The following is a 21,909-nucleotide window of genomic DNA, read 5'->3' on the forward strand; positions in this document are numbered from 1 at the left end:
CACCTCCTGTCCTAATTTTTCACATTTGCTGTCTGGTCACCCTACTTAAATGGGACTACTAATAGAATGAGCAAGGGTATAACAGTCTGGCCTTGTAAAAGGCATCAGTGCGGTTCACTGACAGTGTTCCCAAAACAGTGTTGGGTAGTTCTAGCTTGTAAAAATGTCTTCTTTATTTTGCACTACACAAAAACCCTGTGGGTGCTTCAGAAATGTGTATTTCCAATGTACATATACTTAGTTAGTAAGTAAATATTTTGCTATCTAAGCAATTATGACTAATCGCTTTAAACATTTTCTTCATGAAATGTCATTATACACTAATCATATGACAGAACTAAGAGAGCCGCTATTCAAGCTTTAATGCCCCCTCAGCCAAATTCACACACGTTTATTGTATACTGTATAGTTTTTAACTGAATAGAGTGAAAGCTGAAATTATAAAGGTACAAAGCTCACCTAGCTTTCTTTAGAATCACTCTAATTACCCACTGACACATTGATTTTTTAAAAAAACAAAAATATCTTGCTAAAGCCTTGTTAAACCTTTGGATGTGCTTTTCTGTATTTCACGTCCTTTTGTTGTTAGCTACCAAGATGTTTGTGTGTAAACAGATACTTTTCCCTGTCTGATTCAGTGATACCACAAGCCAACGTTCAGAACGTTACTCGTTCTTCTGTGGGGCAAATTCAGGCCACTTCCTCCATATACAAGTACAGAGCAAAAGAGGCAGCTAAGTTGTGTCAATCTGCTGTGGTTGTCTGTGAAACTCATAAAGTTCATGTTCCATTGATCTTTGGTTGCCAGAGTTACTAGGTGAAATTCTGTGGCTCATCGTTAAGCAGGAGGTCAAGACTAGACAATCATCATGGTCCCTTCAGGCCTGAAAAACCTATGAACCTATCATATCTATATAAAAGGAGTATGGCTGGCATGTGTTAGTGCAGATATGGTCTAACCCAACCCCTTGTGTTTAGTGCAGGTTGATTGTAGCCCTGTCAAGAATATCTGCATGAGGTCACGGCTGTGTCAGAGTAAACATCTGGGTTAAAGCTGCTTTTACAGTATTGATATTATAAGGAATGCCTGTCCTGCCCTCCTCCCACATCCCCTGAATCAACAGGACCTGAATTTGGCGCATGAGGATGACCTCTGATGTTACACATATTGGACATTAGTGTTACTGAAGGAATTTGGCAGGAGGAGGTTGGGAGAAGCTGCCTATACTGAAGGAAGCTTTTATTGATGCACAAATGAGAAGCCACAGATGGAAAAGAAATACAGGAACCCAATAGGACAGTATGATTTAGGAGATATTTGGCAAAACAAAAGTGTTTAGCTGACCAAAGTGTTTCATTAGAGCTTGCTGTTGTCTATATACCACCTCTGTTTGCTCAGAGAGTATGCCCATCCTAGCCAGATATCTTGAAATAGATATTGCCACCATAGATGTCTAAATATTACGTAGATTCTTCAGTTAATCTAATCAATAAGGGACTGACTCTAAGAACATAAGAACGGCCCTACTAGGTCAGACCAAAGGGCCATCTAGCCCAGTATCCTGTCTTCCGACAGTGGCCAATGCCAGGTGCCCAAGAGGGAATGAACCAAACGGGGAATCATCAAGCGATCCATTCCCTGTCACGCATTCCCAGCTTCTGGCAAACAGAGGCTATAGACACCATCCCTGCCCATCTCAGCTAATAGCCATTGATGGACCTATCCTCCATGAACTTTAGTTCTTTTTTGAACCCTGTTATAGTCTTGGCCTTCTCAACATCCTCTGTCAAGGAGTTCCACAGGTTGACTTTGCGCTGTGTGAAGAAATACTTCCTTTTGTTTGTTTGTTTTAAAGCTGCTGCCTATTAATTTCATTTGGTGACCCCTAGTTCTTGTATTATGGGAAGAAGTAAATAACACTTTCTTATTTACTTTATGCATACCAGTCATGATTTTATAGACCTCTATCATATCCCCCCCTTAGTTATCTCTTTTCCAAGCTAAAAAGTCCCTGTTTTATTAATCTCTCCTCATACAGAAGTCATTCCATACCCCTAATCATTTTTGTTGCCCTTTTCTGATTCCAGTATATCTTTTTTGAGATGGGGCGACCACATCTGCACACAATATTTAAGTACTCTTTCATATATATATATATATATATATATATGTGTGTGTATTTTATAATTGGAGATATACCTATCTCTTAGAGCTGGAAGGGACCTTGAAAGGTCATCAAGTCCAGCCCCCTGCCTTCACTAGCAGGACCAAGTACTGATTTTTGCCCCAGATCCCTGGGTGGCCCCCTCAAGGATTGAACTCACAACCCTGGGTTTAGCAGGCCAATGCTCAAACCACTGAGCTATCACTCCCCCCTGCCAGCTTTACTCATATTGACTCATATTAGTTTCTTAGGGCCCACTCCAACTCCCATTAAAATCAGTGGAAAGGTCACCATTGACTTCACTGGGAGTTGGATCTGACCCATACTATATAAATACTCTTCTTAATTTCAGTGGGAGTAATTGCATAGTAAGAGATTACTCAATTTGAGCAAGTTTGGGAGAAACTGGATCTAAACAACTTAGGTCAACAGATGCAAAATTGCACATGGTGTGAAATTCCCATGGTAATTGGCACTTTGCTATCCAAAAATAAATGAAAATCACACAATTCCTACACAAATTCCAGGCATTCAGAATGGATTTGGCTGTTTAGCAAATTCTAGTGATTTCCACGTGTAATGTTTATTTAGCACAGGGTGTTACACAGCTCGGGGATGTGGAGAAATAATTCCTGAATTTAAAAAAGAAATAGCACAAAACTGTTAACAAATATTCCAAGAAACGATGTGAGATACCGATCCTACCTTCAACCTGTTTTGAGTTAGGCCTCCAAACTGATGATTTCTTGAATCCTTCTCCTTCGGAAGAGGCAAAAGTCCATCCAATAATCAAGAGCAGTCATTAGCTTAGTTCAAAGGGTTTCAGTCAGCATCAATATGAAGGGTCACTGGCAACTTGAAATCCTAGTCAGTCTTTAAAAATTTAGTTAAAAGTAGTTGCAGGTGCCTGCATCCTGCAAATTTCTGTGGTATTCAAATAATATTTTCCATAACATTTTTCTCTCTCCCTTTTTGCTCTGAAGGATCCGCACAAATAGAAGAAATTGACAGACAGTACAGGGGAAACAGTGAAACTGATCTATACTAGGTGCTATAATCAACATGAAATGGAGAAAGATTGTGTTTCTCTATTTTCTTTTAATTATCGTCATTTTAGATGTTATATGTAAAAAGAATGTTTTTTTTTAAAATCAGGCAGAAGTATGGTCTTTAGGTTGACTGTGTCCCTTCAGGAAGGTAGAGGGGCAAAAAAAGCATATGCAGAAAGTAAGGAACCACTTACATAACTCTTAGTTTCATTTATGCTTGCTCTGCATTTTCAAATGCCATTTTTAAGGGCATACAAAATCCAGTTCTTTTGTTACTTGATATTAACTTTATGTTGTTTTATTTTACAATTGCTGAGTGGCAGTAACACAAGCTTTTTCATTTAAAGAGCAACTCTTTTAAACAAACAGAAAAATCCAGATTTTACCTGTATTACTAGGCTCAACCAGATTCTGTTCTCCAGGCCATCCCTCCCATTAAAAATGAGAGAGGGATTTTGTGGTTTCTTTTCTAGTGGAAGTTGTTGACTTTATTACAATGTAACTTTTCTTTCCATTGCACCAGTTAATATGTTTCCTTGATCATTTTGTCTCACCTCTGTGACATACTGTTCATTGATGTGCCACCTTAACTATCAGTCCGCCTGTAGTAAACGTTTCTTCATTATGGGTGATATGTAATGTCAGCATACAAGAAAAGTAGCTGTATTCCTTGCCCTTGGGAATGTTCATTATTTTAATACATACCCTGTGCCAAGACCAGTTTTTTAAAAAGCCTTAATTAATTCTGGCCTGAACAAAGAATAGTTTCTAATTTGGCATATTTAATCTAGTGTTTAAAAATATGACGCTTAGTTAATTTACCAAAAGAGAAAAAATCCCTCAGAAGTTACCTGGTATCTTGCAGGTTCCCACCATCGCATCTAAAGTTTAATTAAGCCCAGAGCTATCATTTTGCTGTAGAAACAGTAAATGTTGAGGTGTTCTTGTTAGTCTCCTCTTTAACAAGTGTGTGTTTTCTCTTGCTGACTCACTGGCAGAATCACTCTTTGTATTTTCACAAAGAACTCATGAAGAGGACTTTAGGGAAACCCACGTGTGCCGTTGAGGCTAGGGACTATGTTGTAAGTTTGTGTATGGTGTGATCAGCCCATACAATTGCTGCACAGTCACTAACCCCACTTACAACACTGCAAAAGGGTGCTTCAGTGGAAATGAGGTTCGCAGAAGGCATAAGGAAACTGCAAATTCATTGTGAGGAGAGCCATGATTAACTGATAGAAACAACTGATCCTGTGAGAGAGGGACAGCTCTCAGTACTGGAAAAGCTGAAATTGGCACCACTAAAATGGTTAAACATGAGAAATTCAGACCACAGTGGAACCTGCTTAAAGTGGGTTTAGCTGTCAGAAACCTCTATAGGAAAGCATAATCCCAAACTATTTCAACTCACTGCAGTGTGCTAATTGCAAGACTGGTTAGACTTGTAGGCTGACCTCTGCTATACACTGAGGTTTTTCTCTGTAAAGGTATTCTAAGAGGGTTCCACTCTTTGTTAAGAATATTTTTGTGGCTCATTGTAAGTATAAGCCTATCCATGCAGAATGGCAGTGCGTTCGTATCAGTGCAGTGATACTGTGCTATCTACAACAGAGCTTTAACCCACCATTAAAGCTTCCCTGAACTTCATGTAACATTTGTGGTTCATGGAATCGAGAGCTGTGACTTCTAAACAAGATGCACAAAGCCAGACTGTAGAGGAGATTGTTACAGGATCAAAGATGAAACATTTTAGCCTTTGATAAACCCAACGTCCAATCCCCTGTCTCTTGTAAGTGAGGTTAGTGTCCGTGATTGTCCAATAACACATGGACTTGTTGGCTTTCGTGCTCTCTCATGTGTTATTGAAGCTTGTGGCTCTTAGGTTCTTTATTGTTCCCTTCAGTGCTACATTAGACCTGCCTTAAAGGGACAGTTGGGTGGGATTTGCTCATTACATTTACTAGAAATGTCACTCTAATCGTTTGAAGAAAAGTCCCCATTCTCCCATGAACTGAGCAAATCTCTAACTGTGAAAACCCAACAGAATTGGCCAAAAAAAAAAAAAGCAGTCATTTGGTAAGCTATGTTTAATACACGTTTTTTTCCCCCAGTCTTCTCAGATGTACAGCAGCTGAATTGCTGCCATATAATGTCAATGTTTTTCAAAAACAGAAAACTTTGAATCTGCTTTTAAATTAAGCATTTCATTGTTTTCATTTGATTTACAACCTGCTAAAATCTCTACTGCTTTGTTATTCATGCTGTGTATAACAATGCCTGTTGTACATTTTGGGAGGGGGGCGTTATTAATCAGATTTCTGGTTTTCGTAATACGTAATAAACAACAACCTACGTATTAGACATGCAATGTCTATTATTCCTTAGCATTTGCTGAATTTACAGTAAAAGAATAGTTTTAATGCTGATGACTCTTTGGCCATAGTTTAGTCTTTAGAATGATTTAGTGTTTAGAATGTAGTGCATGTAGCAAGCATTTGTGCATTATAGAGTGCTTTGTAGGTCAATATTTTTTCTGCACCATAACTGTTGTGTGTATTTATGTACAAGGATCTCAACTTGTGCTGATCATGTCTATGCTAAAGTTCACAGGAATGCTAAAGCAATTATGAAAATAAGGGCTGCCTAGATTTGAATCTCTACAGCAAGATATTTAGTGAGATCCTCTTTTCATTGGTATAATTATTCCTCGACTTTCAAAAATAGATTCCTTTTGTTTGGTTATTTCAAGGGCCTCTTCATTTCTTGAGTTAGACTTCTCTAGGCTCTGGGGTTAGGGTATATTTTTATTTACTGGCTGACTTAACTGCAGGGGAACCTAGTTGACCAGTTCCATTATCACAAAAATGCAATTCATGTTGGATCAGTTCACGGGGAGTCTATCATTATTTGTTTTAAGACCACATTTTTGTTTGATTGCTTGGCTTATTTTTATTTTAATATAAAATTAGATTCTGCCAAGTGACTGTAAATAACCTTGAAAGCTTCATAAAGATTAAAATGCAATGTCAAAAAAAGATGTGCTTAACTTGTGCTTCCACTGCCCTACCATTATTTGAGGTCCAGTCTTGGAGAATTGTGTTTGCCTAAAACTGGCACTTCGGTTAGCTTATTAAAGATCAGAACACAATAACCAGTGGACTTCCCAGTTGTTAACTGCATGCAACTTTTGAATGCAGAAGTGCGCCAAAGTCTTAAATTATGGCCTAGCTCATGGTGTGAGCGGAGTGCCTGCCCTCCGTGTTCCAGCTGGCTTTCTTTGCTTCAGCACAGAGTATATTTAAATACATTTATATGTTCTAGGGGTTTGCTACATAGTTTGTGCATCCCAGCCATTACGCCCAAGAGGTTTGCAACACTCAGAATGCAAATATCGGAGAGTGAGGTGGGATGAGCTCTTGGGAAACAAAGTTGGATTCTTCCCTCCCTTCCAAGCAATAACCTTTAAAACCCAGTTTCTTGTATTAAACAGCAGTTAAATCATGCCCCTAGGTCCAGTATGGAATGGTGCTGAAATACTTCTTAGTATTCTGTGCAGCTCCTGGAAAGCGCCCTGTGTTGCAGCTGTGACAGTGGCTTTGCAACCCTAGTAAGAAGGCACTGTAGTTTAAGTAATGAGGTACAGCAACACCATTTAATATAGCTGTATTTGTAAGTTTTGTAGGACAGAGACAAATCACTCGCATGGCCGTGAATGTACAACACTCAGGCTCTTGGTATCCAGGCTAATTAAATGATAACGTATTGGCTGTATATAGTAGCCTTTGAGGAAAGGGATTGTATGTGTCACATAAGGGACTTGTATATCAGTCAGTAGCGTGGGCATGGAGATAAAAGTAAAAATTGTAAATGGAAATAATTGGGTAAAAAGAAGGGTAGAGATTTTTTTTTCCTTTGCTGTGATCCTGTCAGACTTTATAAACAAACTTGATTAGTAGTTGGATGGGAAACCTGCGAGGATGTCCTAGGTGCTGGAAGAAGTGGTGTTGGTTGTTACACAGAGGACACTCTTCCCTCTTAATTAATGCTCTAGCATGGTAGTAAAGGAATACTGCCTTTTGGGTGGTGATGTGCAAACTAAGCCCCGACCACTTGGAATCATTATAGATCCTATGGCATGTTTTACAGGAGGGGTCCAAGGGTTGGTCCCCATGTCCTGGCAGAATTTCAGTTCATTATTTCCCACTCCCTGCCCTAATGAGCTGTATAGCATGGCTGGCACCTGTAATGTGTGTTGGGTGCCACCCCAGCAGAGGCTGAATTTCAGCACCACCTCAGTGTTGAGTGCGGTGACTCACCTAATTATGTAAGTATTGTAAAGCACCAGTTTTCCTGAGTGCAAGGTGCTACTTAAAGGGGATACCCTATTGCTATCTTAGCCATTGAAGTAAGTCAGCCTGGGTCACATTTTCACCTGCACTGCCAGAGCAAACATGATGCAAAGGTGTAACATGTTTTCCTTTTCCACTTCCACTCATGAAATGGCAGCTGAATGGTAGGGTTTGGCCCATCTTGTGAACTTTTGCACAGATCTATTACTAGTGTTACCCATTTTCACGTACCAACAATGAGAATATGTGTGTCGTTTTATTATAACAGTAGGACTGAAAAAGTTCCTCTTCTACTGATGCTCTTGTTTTTTCTTTTTTTCTCTACCCCTACAATTTTTACATGAAGCTTTCTCTCAAGCTGGTAAGCACAATTACAGCATGTTTGTCCTGCGTTTTAACCACAGTTTTCTGTGTGTTTTTCTTTGTGTGCACTGTGACACCTACAACATGACTGACATTAATTTTAAATTTGTTTCTTCTTTGTGTTTGCTTTGTTTGACATTTATCAGATAACTTTGAATACGCAGGTCTGGAATCTAATAGAGGTGATCAGAATTCAATCTTTCTAATAAGCTGCTAAAAAATTAACTCTTAATTTATAGTGTAGTTTATCTTTATTTTTTGTAATCCAGGGCAGGGGTTCTCAAACTTCATTGCACTGTGACCTTCTGACAACAAAAATTACTACATGACCTGATCAGGAGGGGGAAACAAAGCCTGGATGTAGGGGGGTCCCAAAGCTAGAGCCCCACCATCCTGGGCGGCGGTTGGGAGGAGGAGGAAGCCCTTGGGCATCAGCTTCAGCCCTGGGCTGTGGGACTCGGGGTTCAGCCCCAGGCCCTAGCAAGTCTAAGCCGGCCCTGGCAACGCCATTAAAATGGGGTCCCGTCCCACAGTTTGAGAACCGCTGATCTAGGGCTATAAAAATGTAGCAAAAATTACACCAATCAGTTCTATTGCTGTACCTGAAATACACATGGGAGAATTAATGTTAGAAGTGTCTCTGCTGTGGCTGTGCTGTGGCCCTTCATAGAGAGAAAAGTAAAAGCCTTTTATCTGACTGCAACACAGTCATAAATTGTATGTTTTCCATGTTCAGGTACTAATAATCACTGGAAGTCTGAATCATTGTTACCTGCATTTTACAGCCCTATATAGTCCTCCAGAAAAACTAACAATGAAATTTAATTAAAGTTAAATAAACTTTAACCAAGAAGGTTAACTCAGTTTGATTGAAATTTGCAAATGATCATGTATATATGAATCCTAAATCTAGTCTTGGATACAACCAGGATGATATCTCGAAATACGGTAAGAGAATGCATCGCAAAACTGAAAAGGGAAGGGGTTAGAGCATGTGTGAAAAGAAATGATGTGATGATGTATTTTACATCCAAGACAGCATACTGTTAAGGCAGAGTTATCCCAGCGTTGGTATGTTTTGGATAACTTGTCTTGGCTTTCTTGCCGCTCCTGATCCTAGCCAGAAGAATTCAATTTAAATAGTTTTGCTGAATCATTTCAGGCCAACATGTAGCAGGGTACAAAGGACTGATGTAAGTTTTAGGAAGCCTCAAAGGATCTGCAGTAGCTCATTAGTGGTGTTAGTTTGGGAGGTTTCCTTTTCGGGTCAGTCAGAGGCTTTAAGTTTCTTTCACCCCATTATTCTTGGGGTCACCATTCTGCACCAAGTCTCCCCAAAGCAGGTGACTTCTGTCACAAGGTGAGAGAATTATTGGTGGCTTCTTCTAAGAATATCTGTGCCATTAAGACTACTCTCCTCCACTGCAGTGCCTGCAGCAGGGTTTATGCATCTTCATGGGCATTTCAAGGCCTTCTGCTCCACTGATGCAGTGAAAAGCATCACTTAAGTAGCCTTAGTACTACAACTAGTGTAGCCATTACCTTTCCAGACACAGTCCAAAGCTAAATACTTCAGCCCCATGACAGTCCCAAGGAAAAATGGCAGAGATCCAGAGATCCCTCCCTCACTGACAAACCCAGTTGCCCTTAGCTCTGTGTAGCTCAAAAGCTTCTCTTTCTCACCAACAGAAGTTGGTCCAAGAAAAGATATTACCTCACCCACCTTGTCTCTCCACCAAGCCACAGAGCTAGCAGTCATTGATGTTTAGACAGTGTCCTTCCACTCATTGTATTTGCTAGTCATATTACTAGTAAGCAGCTGATGCATTATGTGTGTAAGCAAGATCTTTCTATGCAGCAGCGTGTACTATAAGTATAGCCAACATGTGCAAAAGATTCCTGACATGACCCTTTTGGGTCAGAAGTTGGAGCCTCCTTTTTGAGTGAATTCAGTGAGGGTTCTTTTTGAGTGTCAGTGATGTAGTTCTGTGCAATGTTAATGCATTGGTCTGAAATATTGTCTGCTAGAGCCCACCGTATCGCTAATCCAGCTGTGCCTAAGTTTCTGGATGAGGAGGTTTCAGAATTTAAACCCCCGTGTTAAAAGGGCTTTTCCATTTTCAATTAGGTGCTTTTGTGACTTGCCATTAAGGTATCACTGGAGGGAATCTGTTGCATGTGTGTATCCTTTAAGTAGTATGTTTTTGTAGCCTTTTCTGTAGCTACATATCCCTCCCATCCTCCAAACAACTCCAGACTCTTCAGCATGACCAGGATATGTACAGCTTTAATGATCTTACTCCATTGGCAAAATATATGGACCTCTTGTAATGCCTGTACAGGGGATGGGGAAGATTTTAAAGAAAATGACATTTGCACGAACAAATATAAATGAAAACAGACCTCTCCTGTAGCATGCAGATTCTAATGGTGTGTGAAGGTAATAAATAAAATCTGTCCAGGATTACAGGGAGTGGCATGAGATTTTTGGAATGTACCATATTTTAGCTAACTGGTAAAAAAAACAAAAAACAAACAAAACCCATTGTTATTTCCTGCATTCACATTCATTTTGCCTTTGAATCCTTTCATAAAATGGGAGTATTTTTGGAAGTGGACTTAAATTCCACTAAAGAGACCAAGCCCAGGGATATGGGAGATCATTGTCCCTTTAAGTGAGAGTGCCAGCTTTCCTTAATGGCCTGTCCAGTGTATGTTACACTCGTACTCCTATGAGGGCCAGGGGAGGGTGCAAGGTGACCCATTATAACTGCCCTCCACTCCCTTCCTATACTCACAGGCTCTGTTAGAAGATAGCACTCTCTACAAATCGGAAAAAGCAGCTGTTCTGGAGAACCCAGCCAGTGCGCAGCTGAAAAGGTCTGAGTGCAGGTTTTGAGGCAAAGTATTTGCTGAATCACACTCTTCTGAGGAAAGCATTTGGCATTTTAACACAATCCACCTAGCAACTTCGATCACAAGCCATCACAAAGCTGCTTAGCCAGCTGAACTTTGTCTGGATTTGCATTTGCAGGGTCAGCTCTCCCCCACCCCCCACCTCAATATCCCTTTGTGTGAAGGAATTGTTGGCATTAAATTTGTAAAATCTGCTGTATAAATTCAGGTTAGTAATTTAGATTAGGGTACAGCTAGTTTATTAATATTGAGATGTCTTCAGCCTCATTCACCATAACCCCTCCACTCATCTACCTGCCAGAGAAAGCAGGGGCTGCCATAAAAAAAATCATAAAGGCTCGGAAACTCACTGTGCATATGTTCTATCTACTCTATAAACCCTGTGCTGCCAGGAAGGAGGGGAGCAGCAGTCTGAAGGCAGACGGGGTATTTTGTTTCAAACAAAATCAGAAACAGATGAGAGATGGGCGGCCTGATTCTCCTCTCTCTTGTTCTGGTTTGTTTGATAGTATAACTCTGTGACTCTAATGGAATTACTTCCTATTTAAACCAGTGTAAGTGAGAGGAGACCCAGACCTGCTGGATGGTTTAGAGATTCAACATATGGTGCATCGGTCATGACCCACTGGAAAGAATACAGTATGGCTATAAGTTGCATGCATAGCCCCAAAGGTAAAATTTCTGTAGCGTGAGTGAGTGCAAGAGAGTCTTAACATCAGAGAGCACTTCTAAGAGTGGAAAATGATTTACCTGTTTTATCAAGGTTACTTCTGTGGCGCTAGCACCCAAATCTCCACGTTGCCAGAGGAAGTCATATCCTGGCTGTGGGTTTGCAGTTTACAGTTGCACAGGTGAAATGGAAGCACAGCATGAGAGTAAAAGCTTGCAAGTGCTTCCAGTGAGGAGGACATCTGCAGCACAGCAGGGGAAGGCAGGAAAGATATGGCCTCTGGAGAGAATGGAACTCTGTCAGATAAAATCCAGTGTGGTGTTAAATCAGGATGGAAACAGATTCACAATTTCTAGCATTGGGCTTCCATGTTTCTTGGCTGGCAGTCTTCTGCTGTCTGTTTTCTATGGCTGTGCCATCTGTGGCTCAGGAATGACACTCTTGTTAGGTGTTTTTCAAATAATTTCCCCTAATTCCATGTGGTGAGAAGGATTTTCCGTTGATGGTGAAATTCATCCCTGTGCAAGTATCTGGCACCAGGGCCATGCTATGCATGAGCAGCTTAAGAGGGATCTAAGTGATGACAAGGCTTTGTACTGTTACTCTGGGCAGGGTGAATTTCACCCTGTGTGAACTCCCACATAGCTAATAGAATTGGTGCAGTCATCTTTTTTTTTTTTTTTAAATAAAAGCAATGAATTATTAGTATGTAAATGACATACAACTAATGGAGGAAGTTCATGCAAATTACATGGGTTTATGTTTCACCTTAATTAGGGAAAATTCCACATTCATTTTTATTTGTCCACTTAAAAAGGTCTTGAGTGCCCACTGCATCTGGGTACTAGAGGGTCCAGGCACCAGCCCAGCAAGCAGGTGCTTGGGGCAGCCAAGGGAGAGGGGCGGCACGTCCAGCTCTTCGGCGGGTTTCTCACTCCCTCTCGGAGCGAAGGACCAGCTGCTGAATTGCTGCCGAAGACTGAAGCGGCGGCGGTAGTGCCGCAGATCATGCTCGTGGCTTTTTTTTTTCTTCTTTTTTTCTTTTTGCTGCTTGGGGCAGCAAAAACCCTGAAGCCGGCCCTGACTAGAGAGCTATAAATTAAACAGGCCTGTAAAAGCTATCCTCTTGGGGCAGCCAAATAAACCACCCTGCATGAGATCAATAACAGTACTCAACTGCCAGGCTAAAAATAGCTCAGCGGTGACCGTCTGTAGTCAGAAACGGGCTGGGCTGCATAAGTGCATCTTACATGATGTCCTAAAGGGTGTGAAACTCTGACCATGGCAAACAGCAGGAGGAAGGGAGCAAGTTTCCTGGTAGAAAGACTTCTGTGCTTAGTGCCCTGCTGCTGGCTCTAGAAAGGTTGATCCTAGTCAACGGCACAAGAGTTCCCCAGCTGTTTTCAACTGTTGTAATGGGATTTTTTCAAGTATCCAGGTCCCGACCTATTCAAGGTTTTAGGGATCTAAAGATAAAGCATGCAAATGCTTCAGACCATGGGGATTTTTCACAGATTTTCCTGTGGAATATTTTCAAAGTAGAATTTTGAAGGATGGACCAGAATTTTTTTGTCTCTCATTTGCCTTTTTTTTTCCTCCCACTCTGCGTGTAGGGGGGAGGACCAGAGGACTTCAGCAATCTCCCACCTGAGCAAAGAAGAAAGAAACTCCAGCAAAAGGTTGATGAGCTAAACAAAGAGATTCAGAAGGAGATGGATCAAAGGTAGGCCTAACCACAATACAATAAAGAATTAGAAAGAGGTTTTCATTTAGCAGAACAGGAGTGTCCGCTAGCAAGCTGTTCTTTTCACAAGCAACAAATAAGAACAAGATAGTAGGTCATGCCCTGTAAATCACTATTTGATACAATGCTCTTGGAATAGAAGATGCAATGGGCACTAGATGACCAAGGAGATGAGCTAAAATTCCCCGTGGTCTAAGTTCTGAAGTTAATTGTTTAATTTTGACCTAAAGGGGAGGCCAAAAGGAGTGGAGGGAAGGATTGCTAGTTATCTGTATATTCTACCCACCCACTTTTGCAGTGCATTCCACCACTGCTGTATCAGGATACTAAGGCAATAGCACAAGAATCTCAGTGACTTGTGTAGATGGTGCCACCACAGAAAGTTTTTCTTTCTTTCTGGCACAGCCTTTTTAAGTTGAGCAATCATGTACTTCTGAGTCAGGCAAGAGTCGCAGATACTTTGTATTTGCCTCTGAATATGAATCAGCCCCAATATTTACAGTATTTTAATACAAGATCCATCTCTGTTCAGTTAGCCAAACCACCATGTCTTTCAGGACTACTGAAATCACAGACCCATCAGCACTGAGCAGGAGGCTTATTGTAAATATACCAAGCCTGTATATGGCAACCTTGGAAGCTTTCCATTTCTGGCATCTAGTTATTGCTTGTGAGTTTAGGATTATAACAGAGAGGGAAAACACTTCCTAGATTATCACATTCCCCTGTAATGCAAGATACAGTCCTCCAATAGAGGGCAAATCCAATATTAACCCAGTACTGTATAGTGTACTTGGAACTTAGCCAAAAGCTTTTGTACTTTTTAGGCTTAGAAATCACATGCACTAGGGAGATTCCTAATAACAGAACCTGTTATCTGCAGGGCTGTGTTGACAAAAGTGTGAGATTGTTCATCAGTGCCCATTTTAAAAGTCTGTGCTCTCCAGTGTCCATTTCCTGGAAGCAGAAGAGCTAATGATTCTTGTGCTTTTGCAGATGTGTTATTAAGAGGCTTAATTTGTCATCCTACTTTAGAAGCAAGCACTTCAAGTGACTCCATTTATATTGATCGGTTCTGGCCAGTTGTATTTGCAGCTTCCTATGTTCATTCACATCTTGGGCTAGGATTGTCCCTTTAATTGTGCATTTTAACCAGTGTGTTTTTTGTTTTCACAAAAAAAGTGTTTAACTTTGATCTGATAACTCTGTTAAAAATCAGTCCACAGCTTATTTGTATAAATTATGTGGGGATGTTAATCCCTATTTCATACCAGAAATAAAAAAGGTAGCTATAGGTAGCTGTTTACTTCTTTTTCACACGCTCCCTTTATATAATATGGTAGCTATAGTTTTTCTCCTTGAATAGATTTCCCTTTCCCCTTAATTTTCTTTAATTGATTTCAGTGTAACCTAATATTCAGATCATACATGAAATCAGTGCAGAGTGAGGACTACAGTAGACAGAAAAATAAGATTGATGAGCAAGGTACTAACAGCAACAGTCAGAGACACACAAAATGAATTAAAAAAAGAGTTAAAATTTGAAATAATGCCCTTAAGGCTCCAAACACAGAACAATCCCACTTCCTTGCCACCCACTCCTTTTCTTAGTTTCTCCATACACAAAGCAAAAGCAGACAGAGGGCTGCCATTGTCAAAGATTTTGTGGGAACCTCACAAATAAAGAGTTTTATAACTTGGATTGTGGGACTTTGATTCAAGTAAAGCCTGGAGCAATGCTGAAGAGTCACATCAGTAATGAGAACTCAGCTCATAAATCAGCTCATTTCTGAATCCTAAAATGTTTCGTGTTCTGCAGAGAAAATCTCTTAAAATTCATCCTCAACCTACCTCAGGTCAGGTGCAACACATTGCATGAAAGATGACTCTGCAGGACATGCCTTCTAGTTGAGCACAGGACAGCGTGAGGCATGTTAACGTTGGCTTTGTGATATCAGATTCCTGATATTGTGCTTCAAAAGCACCATCTCTGAGATCCTAGGCATTTAGCACCTGAGTTGATATGAAATGTGTAGCCTTTAACACAATCTCAAAATGCTGCATAACTTAACTAGACCTAGTGTCACATCATGACCTAAGGTCCATCTGTTGCACACTGTTACCAAGCTAAACCATCTGGATTTAGTTTTAGACTGAACAGTGGAGCAATGTGAAATAAACTGATCAGCAGGGATCCTAGAAATGTGTTTGCCGCTGAAAAACGCGAAAAAATGCAGAAGTTGCCTTTTTACAGAGAATCTTTTAGTTTTTACATTTTGGGAAAAAATAAAAACACATACAGTAGAACCCCCTGCCACCAGCGTGCACACAGGAATATTGGAAATTGATGTTTCAGCTCGGGGCAGTGGGACTCGGGCTGCCAGCCCTGGATGGCAGGGTGCGGGCTACAGATTTCATTTTAATGTTGGAAAAATGCCGATTTTTTATTTTTTTTTTAATCAGAGAATTTTGGGGTTTTTTTTATCATGGAAAACAAGGATACCTGCTATCAGGAGCAAATTATGTTGCATATTCTTAAGGTGAACACAATGCAGTAGGCAGAGCAGGAGTTTCTTGTTAGCACTCCATTCTGTTACTGGAATGCCCACCTCCCAGCCTTTAGCCTATTCTCTACGACGGCATTCAGCCCAGGATGTGGAGAGATGATGTAAGCACTTCAATATATCCATAAGACTGGGAAGATATTTATCTAGCGCAGGGTGGGAAAACTAATGCAGCCCTTGAGCTCCTGCTGGGGAGTAGGGTCCGGGGCTTTCCCTGCTCCACCCGAGGAGCAGGGTCGGGGGCTTGCCCTGCTCCACACGGCTCCCAGAAGCAGCAGCATGTCTCCCCTCTGTCTCCTATGTGGAGAGGCAGCCAGGGGGCTAAACATGCTGCCTCTATCCCAAGCGCTGCCCCCGCAGCTCCCATTGGCCGGCAACTGTGGCCAGTGGGAGCTGTGGGGGTGGTGCTTGGGGCAGGGGCACTGTGCAGAGCGCCCTGGCTGCCCCTTCGAGTAGGAGACAGAGCGGGGACATGCCACTGCTTGAGGTAAGCACCGCCTGGAGCCTGCAGTCCTCACCCCCTCCCACATCCCAGCCTCCAATTTCGTGAGCATTCATGGCCCACCATACAATTTCCATACCCAGACGTGGCCCTCAGACAAAAAGTTTGCCTGCCCCTGATCTAGTGAGTTCAGAGGCCATTCTTTGCGGGGGAAGGGTGAAGAGCTGTGGGTGTGAATGAAAGACAATTCCACACCTTGACTTTCCCCATCTCCTCCCCCCAAAATATCCTAATCCAAGAATAGAGTCCCCTTTCCCCTGATTAGTTGGATGTCCAATTCCCATTCATTTTAATCTAAATCTAATCCTGCATGTTTACACTGGCTCAGTACCTTTCTTATGCCACTCTTGGAAATGATTTGCTTGTAGAGCTCATTCTACCATCTTTAGTTACACTGAAAAAACCTCATGGGCTATTTGTGGAGTAAGGCTCAACATGACTGCGGGTGGAAGAATCCCGCTTATACACAGTGCAATGTCTCACATCTTACAAATTGTTGCTAAAGGCTATCCCCAGTTCTTGCAATGCCTGGTAATTTATAAACTCTCTTCCATGCAGACAACTTCGATAAATTAAGGAGAGATCTTTAATTAGTAAATGGGTGGCACTAAACAAAACAAAAGCCCTGGCATGGTTTCTCCCTACAATTTGTTACCCCTGTAACCATAGACGCAGAATGATTGGTTTGGAACTTTTTGGTTTCTCCAGAAGGATTTATACACCCAGCTGCTGCCTGACTTACTGGTGTTGCATTTTCTTTGTTTCTCACAGAGATGCCTTAACAAAAATGAAAGATGTCTACATCAAGAACCCACAGATGGGAGATGCAGCCAGTGTGGATCACAAATTAGCTGAACTGGGACAAAATATGGAAAAGTTGCGACTAGAGGCTCAGAAATTTGAGGTCTGGATGGGGTTTAAGTACTAATGCACTTTCATGATGGTAGCTTTAAACGACTAGGCCCCGATGCAGGAAGACATTTAAGTGCATGCGTAACAGGGATGGATTTAAGAACGTTCTTATCGTCAGGCAGCATTTAAATATGTTGCTCAAGTGGAGCCTTACAGCCACCTTTTAGCATAACTATGTCCTGGATCCTTCATCTGCATTTGTCAGCCAACTCGATTTTTCTGTAATTTGTCACCGAAAATGGCTTATGTAGAGCAGGGAGGTGCAGGAGAATGCTCTGAAATGCTCTGGTACTCTTGCATTTGCAACAATAGCGGGGTTTAAATGCCTCTTCGAAGACAGAGATACAGGTGAGAACTTGGAAAAACTCCACTTTAATCTTTTCACACCCGAAGGTGCGTTTTACCAATCTGATATCTGCTGATGGTGAAAACCTGACGGGCACCGAAAGCTTCATCTCCACCCAGCCCCCACCCAGGTCTCGTAGGAATCCAAAACAGGATAAAAAAAATCAATTGTGAAACCCGTTAGTGTCTAAAGAAGCTGCTATGGTAAATGTGATGAGGATCCATGGACAGAGCTATCGAAATGTCTGAGAGCTGGACAGAAGCCATGAGACGAAGCACATTTTAAGGAACAATCTCTGCTGTCAACAGAAAGCATTTTAAAGATATAAAGACTCTGGAGTCTAACTAATAGTTGGAATAACTGAACCCATTATAAACAGAAACTATTGTAATTACATCAGAATTAGGAAGGACAGGGAAGGACTACATTCCATGCGCTATAGATTATGTTGTGGACTAAAACGTACACAGCCAATTAATTTTGGATGCTTGTCACAATTGTTTGTCGTACTCTCCATTGCTTGTGAGGCCCCTTTGAAAGCCAACAGCTTTTCCTTTTCTCCCAACTATTGTCCTTTTCCATTTGGCCAATAAGAGAGGGGTTTTTTTTTTGGGTGCTTCTGTGTTTCTGAAATTATCACGGCTTCCTTCTGTTTACCTCTTTGTTCCTAGACCAACAGCACTTCAGCCCAGCTCCAGTAAACTCCTGCTGCTAAGCCAGCAGGGGTGTGAGTCACGCAGTGTTTCGAATCAGCCCATACATTTTTGCAACGTTATTATTTTTAAATATAGATTTAGAATGCAGAATGACATTCTAAATGACAGCAGTTTGAAGCTACATTTAAGTGTGTTTATACTAGTGGACTGTTTGCCTGTAGTTTTGGTGGTTCAGGTGTTAGGTATATCTCCAAACGGGCGAAGGAAGAGCAAACTCTGTCCCTTGGCTATCTGGTGCATATGAAACCCGTTGCTTTCTGTTTGCAGGGTTGGCTGGCTGAGGTTGAAGGCAGGCTACCTGTGCGGACTGAGCAGAGCAGACGACAGAGTGGAATGTATGATACCCAGAACACATCAGGCCTCAATAACTGTGCACAGGACCGGGAGAGGTACAGTATCTGTACAGAGCTGTCCAGACTAGCATGCTAGTTACTATTACACCTCCCTTTGTTTCATTAGAGGCAAATTCTTCTTTACAAGATACTGCTGTGCTTCAACAATAGATGTGTAAATCTTGCATGCAACAAGCCTAATCCATGATGAGACTGCAAGCTGCCACTCTGAGAAAATAATTCCTTACTTTGATGCAGAAAATTCTAATTTGCCACAGCAAAAATTGGGGAAATGCAAAGAGAATAAATGTTTTCCAGGAACAACATTAACAGGTCCAAAGCCCAGTTTGGTTCTGTCACTTCCAAACATGCGCACAGGGTGAAATTCATTCCTGTGCAGAGAGTTAGCACAAGGCCTATTGACCAGTCATGTCTCAGTTAGGACATTAAGTGGGATGTGAGTGTTGCTTAGGTGTCATGCTGGCCCTCTGAATAGATGTGAATTTCACCCCTGCAGAGCAGATTGAAGACTGGGGCCACTTTCTGTACTGTTATGCGACTGCAAATCCAGAGCAACTCCACTGACTTCCATGGGGTTCCTCTGGATTTATATGCAGGAAGACACAGCTGTTGTGTGGGATGCTTACCAGCTGCAGCACTCTGGCCGGAATCCCTTCTTTTCCCAATAAAGACCCCTCCAGAACTCTTGGGAATGGAAAATTGGACTGGAAATCTCACGTGAGCTGGCTGTCTCAGGAAACTTCCAATCCTGGCAGCGCTAGAACTGTTGCATGTCATTTGTTCAGTGCATATAATGTTTTCAGTCGTTACACACCGCTATAGAGGTATCTCCTAATGGAAATAACCTGAAAACTAGAAAGGGAAATATCCAGGTGCCCAAAAACTCTGGGAGTGCCCAAAATCCTAGGCCCATCTTCCAATGTGCAGAGGACACTGGCCAAAACAGTCTCCCTGTATTTCTGTTGGAACAGCCCTTCTGAACATGCAGCAAGCCCTTACACAATAGCATAAAGAACTACTACATTGGCCGTTGGGAAACGTAGGCGAGAGAGATGCATTTGAGAGGCCTTGGCAGGAGGAGTTGACTGAACTGATTTCCCCCATTGTGCTGGAAATACGGTGACTGACAATGGCACGTCCTGACGGTATATCTAAATGATCAAGTTGGCCCTCACTGCAACCACTCACTTGGCCCTTAACTTTCCGCAGCTGAGTGTTTCTGGCAGGTGCGTGTTCCTTGTCACACTGCTCCTGAGGCTGGTTGCTATAGTTGCCGTATATTTTCCTTTCTTGAGCAGCCCAGATGGCAGTTACACAGAGGAGCCAAGTCAGGAGAGTGAGATGAAGGTGCCAGTGACAGAGTTTGATGACGAGTTTGATGATGAAGAGCCACTCCCTACCATAGGAACCTGTAAAGCTCTCTATACATTTGAAGGTACCACTAACTCTCAGCCTCCATTTCACTTCTTATTTATTACTTATTTGTATTACAAGTAGCCTCCAGAGTCCCCTGTTGTGCTATGCACTGTTCACATATAGAATAAGAGACTGTTCCTGTTGTGAAAAGCAGAAATGGATGTAACATGGTGTCTTGTCCTGCCAGAGATGGAGGGCCTGGAGAGGGATCAGGTGATTCCCCTATAAACAACCCCTGGAAGCTGCAGCAAGAGGGGATGCTCAGGGGGAGCAGAGAATGCTAGGAGTGAGCAGGCTCCAGCAGAGTCCTGGGATTTGGAGCTAAGACTTGAGCAATTTTGATGGTTGCAAAAGTTGAAGCAAAAATATTTCCCAAGCTCTTTGCAGACTACTGGACAGTTTGTTGGGGAGAGTGGTATTAAATGAGCTGTTCAGAGTATAAGGAATAGATTTTATGCAAGGATTATTTAACGTACAAGTACCGTATTCAGCTGTAGACCAGATGAGCAGACCCTCCTATCACTGCCAGACAGAAGGGCTAGTAAATTTACCCTGAATATGGTAAATAAACACACTTGCCTTTGGTAGCTGCATCTCAGCAGAGTAACAGTAAAGGCTAAATATTCAATACTAGTTAAAAGATATTCAGTGGAGGCCCAATTTCATGACTCACTTGTGTCTACTTGTTGATTGTACTGAAATTTTCTATTACAGGTCTGATGTCAGAGTTGCATTCTTCTGGTTCTTTGAATACATGCTGTTTTCTCCCAATTATTGCTGTTTTATTCATGCTGCTCATGCTTAAAGGAGGGTATATTTCAGTACCATTGCTGAGTTTGCCACAATCGGGTCTGTATGTTCTCCCGTGGACAGGAAATCCTAAACTACTGTATACTCTGTCTCAGGTCAGAATGAAGGCACAATTTCAGTAATGGAAGGTGAAATGCTCTATGTAATAGAGGAAGACAAAGGCGATGGGTGGACGCGAATCCGGAGGAATGAAGATGAGGAAGGTTATGTCCCAACATCCTATGTTGAAGTCTATTTGGACAAAAATGCCAAAGGTGCTATGACTTACATTTAATATCCTTTTTATTACTTTGCTTGCTTTCACAGGGACATCCCACCCTGAAACTGCTCTATGATGAGCCTTTTTAAGGACTACATAATGCCACAAAGTGCATTATTTCATACTCTTAAATAACGGACTCATATGACTTTATGCACTGTGATTTAGATTGGTCCGATTAGAAGATACTGAGTGGGATAAAACTGTTAACAATAGGGGAATACCCAGCCTTCTCTGGCTGAGACAGCCTTCCATGGATAGAGCTCAGTTACTGCCAAAATACCACCCAGTTCAAGGTGGGGAATATAAGGCCATTCTTAATAACTATGTGTCTTCTCTAGCTATCCAGATGATACGTGGCATTTCAGCCATAGTCAGAAGTATGCTATTTGTTGCAAACTGACTCCGTGAAATGTTATACATGAAATAGTTAGGATGCTGTTTGTCTTTCAATGTGGCAGCTTTTCAGAGCCTAATATACTCTCTGTGGGCCATGTAAATTCAGGCAGGGATCATCATTTAGTTTGTTAGTATTTATGGGAAGGGGAAGGGGGTCTATCGAAAATGTAACCACAAAGTATTCCACCATCCTTGGTAGATCAAGAGGATGGTGGTGTTAGACTAGAATTCCCCTCTCCATAGCTGCAGTTTAGAAAATGCTCTTTTGGGCATATGTGGTTACTACTGCTGCACAGCACAGTTAGTTGTTTCATCCTCTGCTCACATACAATCAATGGAGTATTTCAGAGCCTGGATTCATGCCTTTTGTTCCCCT

At 41.7% G+C, this 21,909-nt stretch overlaps 1 protein-coding gene across 21 annotated transcripts in view; it reads left to right on the top strand.

The window, feature by feature from the left end:
- FNBP1 (formin binding protein 1) overlaps nucleotides 1-21,909 on the top strand; it is a 153,822-nt gene that overhangs the window by 125,081 nt on the left and 6,832 nt on the right. For 4 of the 21 annotated variants that reach the window (XM_050926121.1, XM_050926124.1, XM_050926127.1 and 1 more), the window contains 6 exons: nucleotides 7,910-7,924; nucleotides 13,126-13,235; nucleotides 17,094-17,226; nucleotides 18,564-18,685; nucleotides 19,948-20,084; nucleotides 20,971-21,659. In XM_050926121.1, the coding sequence (XP_050782078.1) occupies nucleotides 7,910-7,924; nucleotides 13,126-13,235; nucleotides 17,094-17,226; nucleotides 18,564-18,685; nucleotides 19,948-20,084; nucleotides 20,971-21,149 (696 nt within the window). In that variant the 3' untranslated portion in view covers nucleotides 21,150-21,659. Of the gene's footprint in view, nucleotides 1-4,212; nucleotides 4,312-7,909; nucleotides 7,925-8,072; nucleotides 8,109-13,125; nucleotides 13,236-17,093; nucleotides 17,227-18,563; nucleotides 18,686-19,944; nucleotides 20,085-20,970; nucleotides 21,660-21,909 lie in introns of those variants that run through there. The other 17 variants (XM_050926111.1, XM_050926115.1, XM_050926119.1 and 14 more) reach the window with 9 other exon arrangements.

This window comes from Gopherus flavomarginatus, chromosome 17, assembly GCF_025201925.1.
Source record: "Gopherus flavomarginatus isolate rGopFla2 chromosome 17, rGopFla2.mat.asm, whole genome shotgun sequence".
Classification (NCBI taxonomy): Eukaryota; Metazoa; Chordata; order Testudines; family Testudinidae; genus Gopherus; species Gopherus flavomarginatus.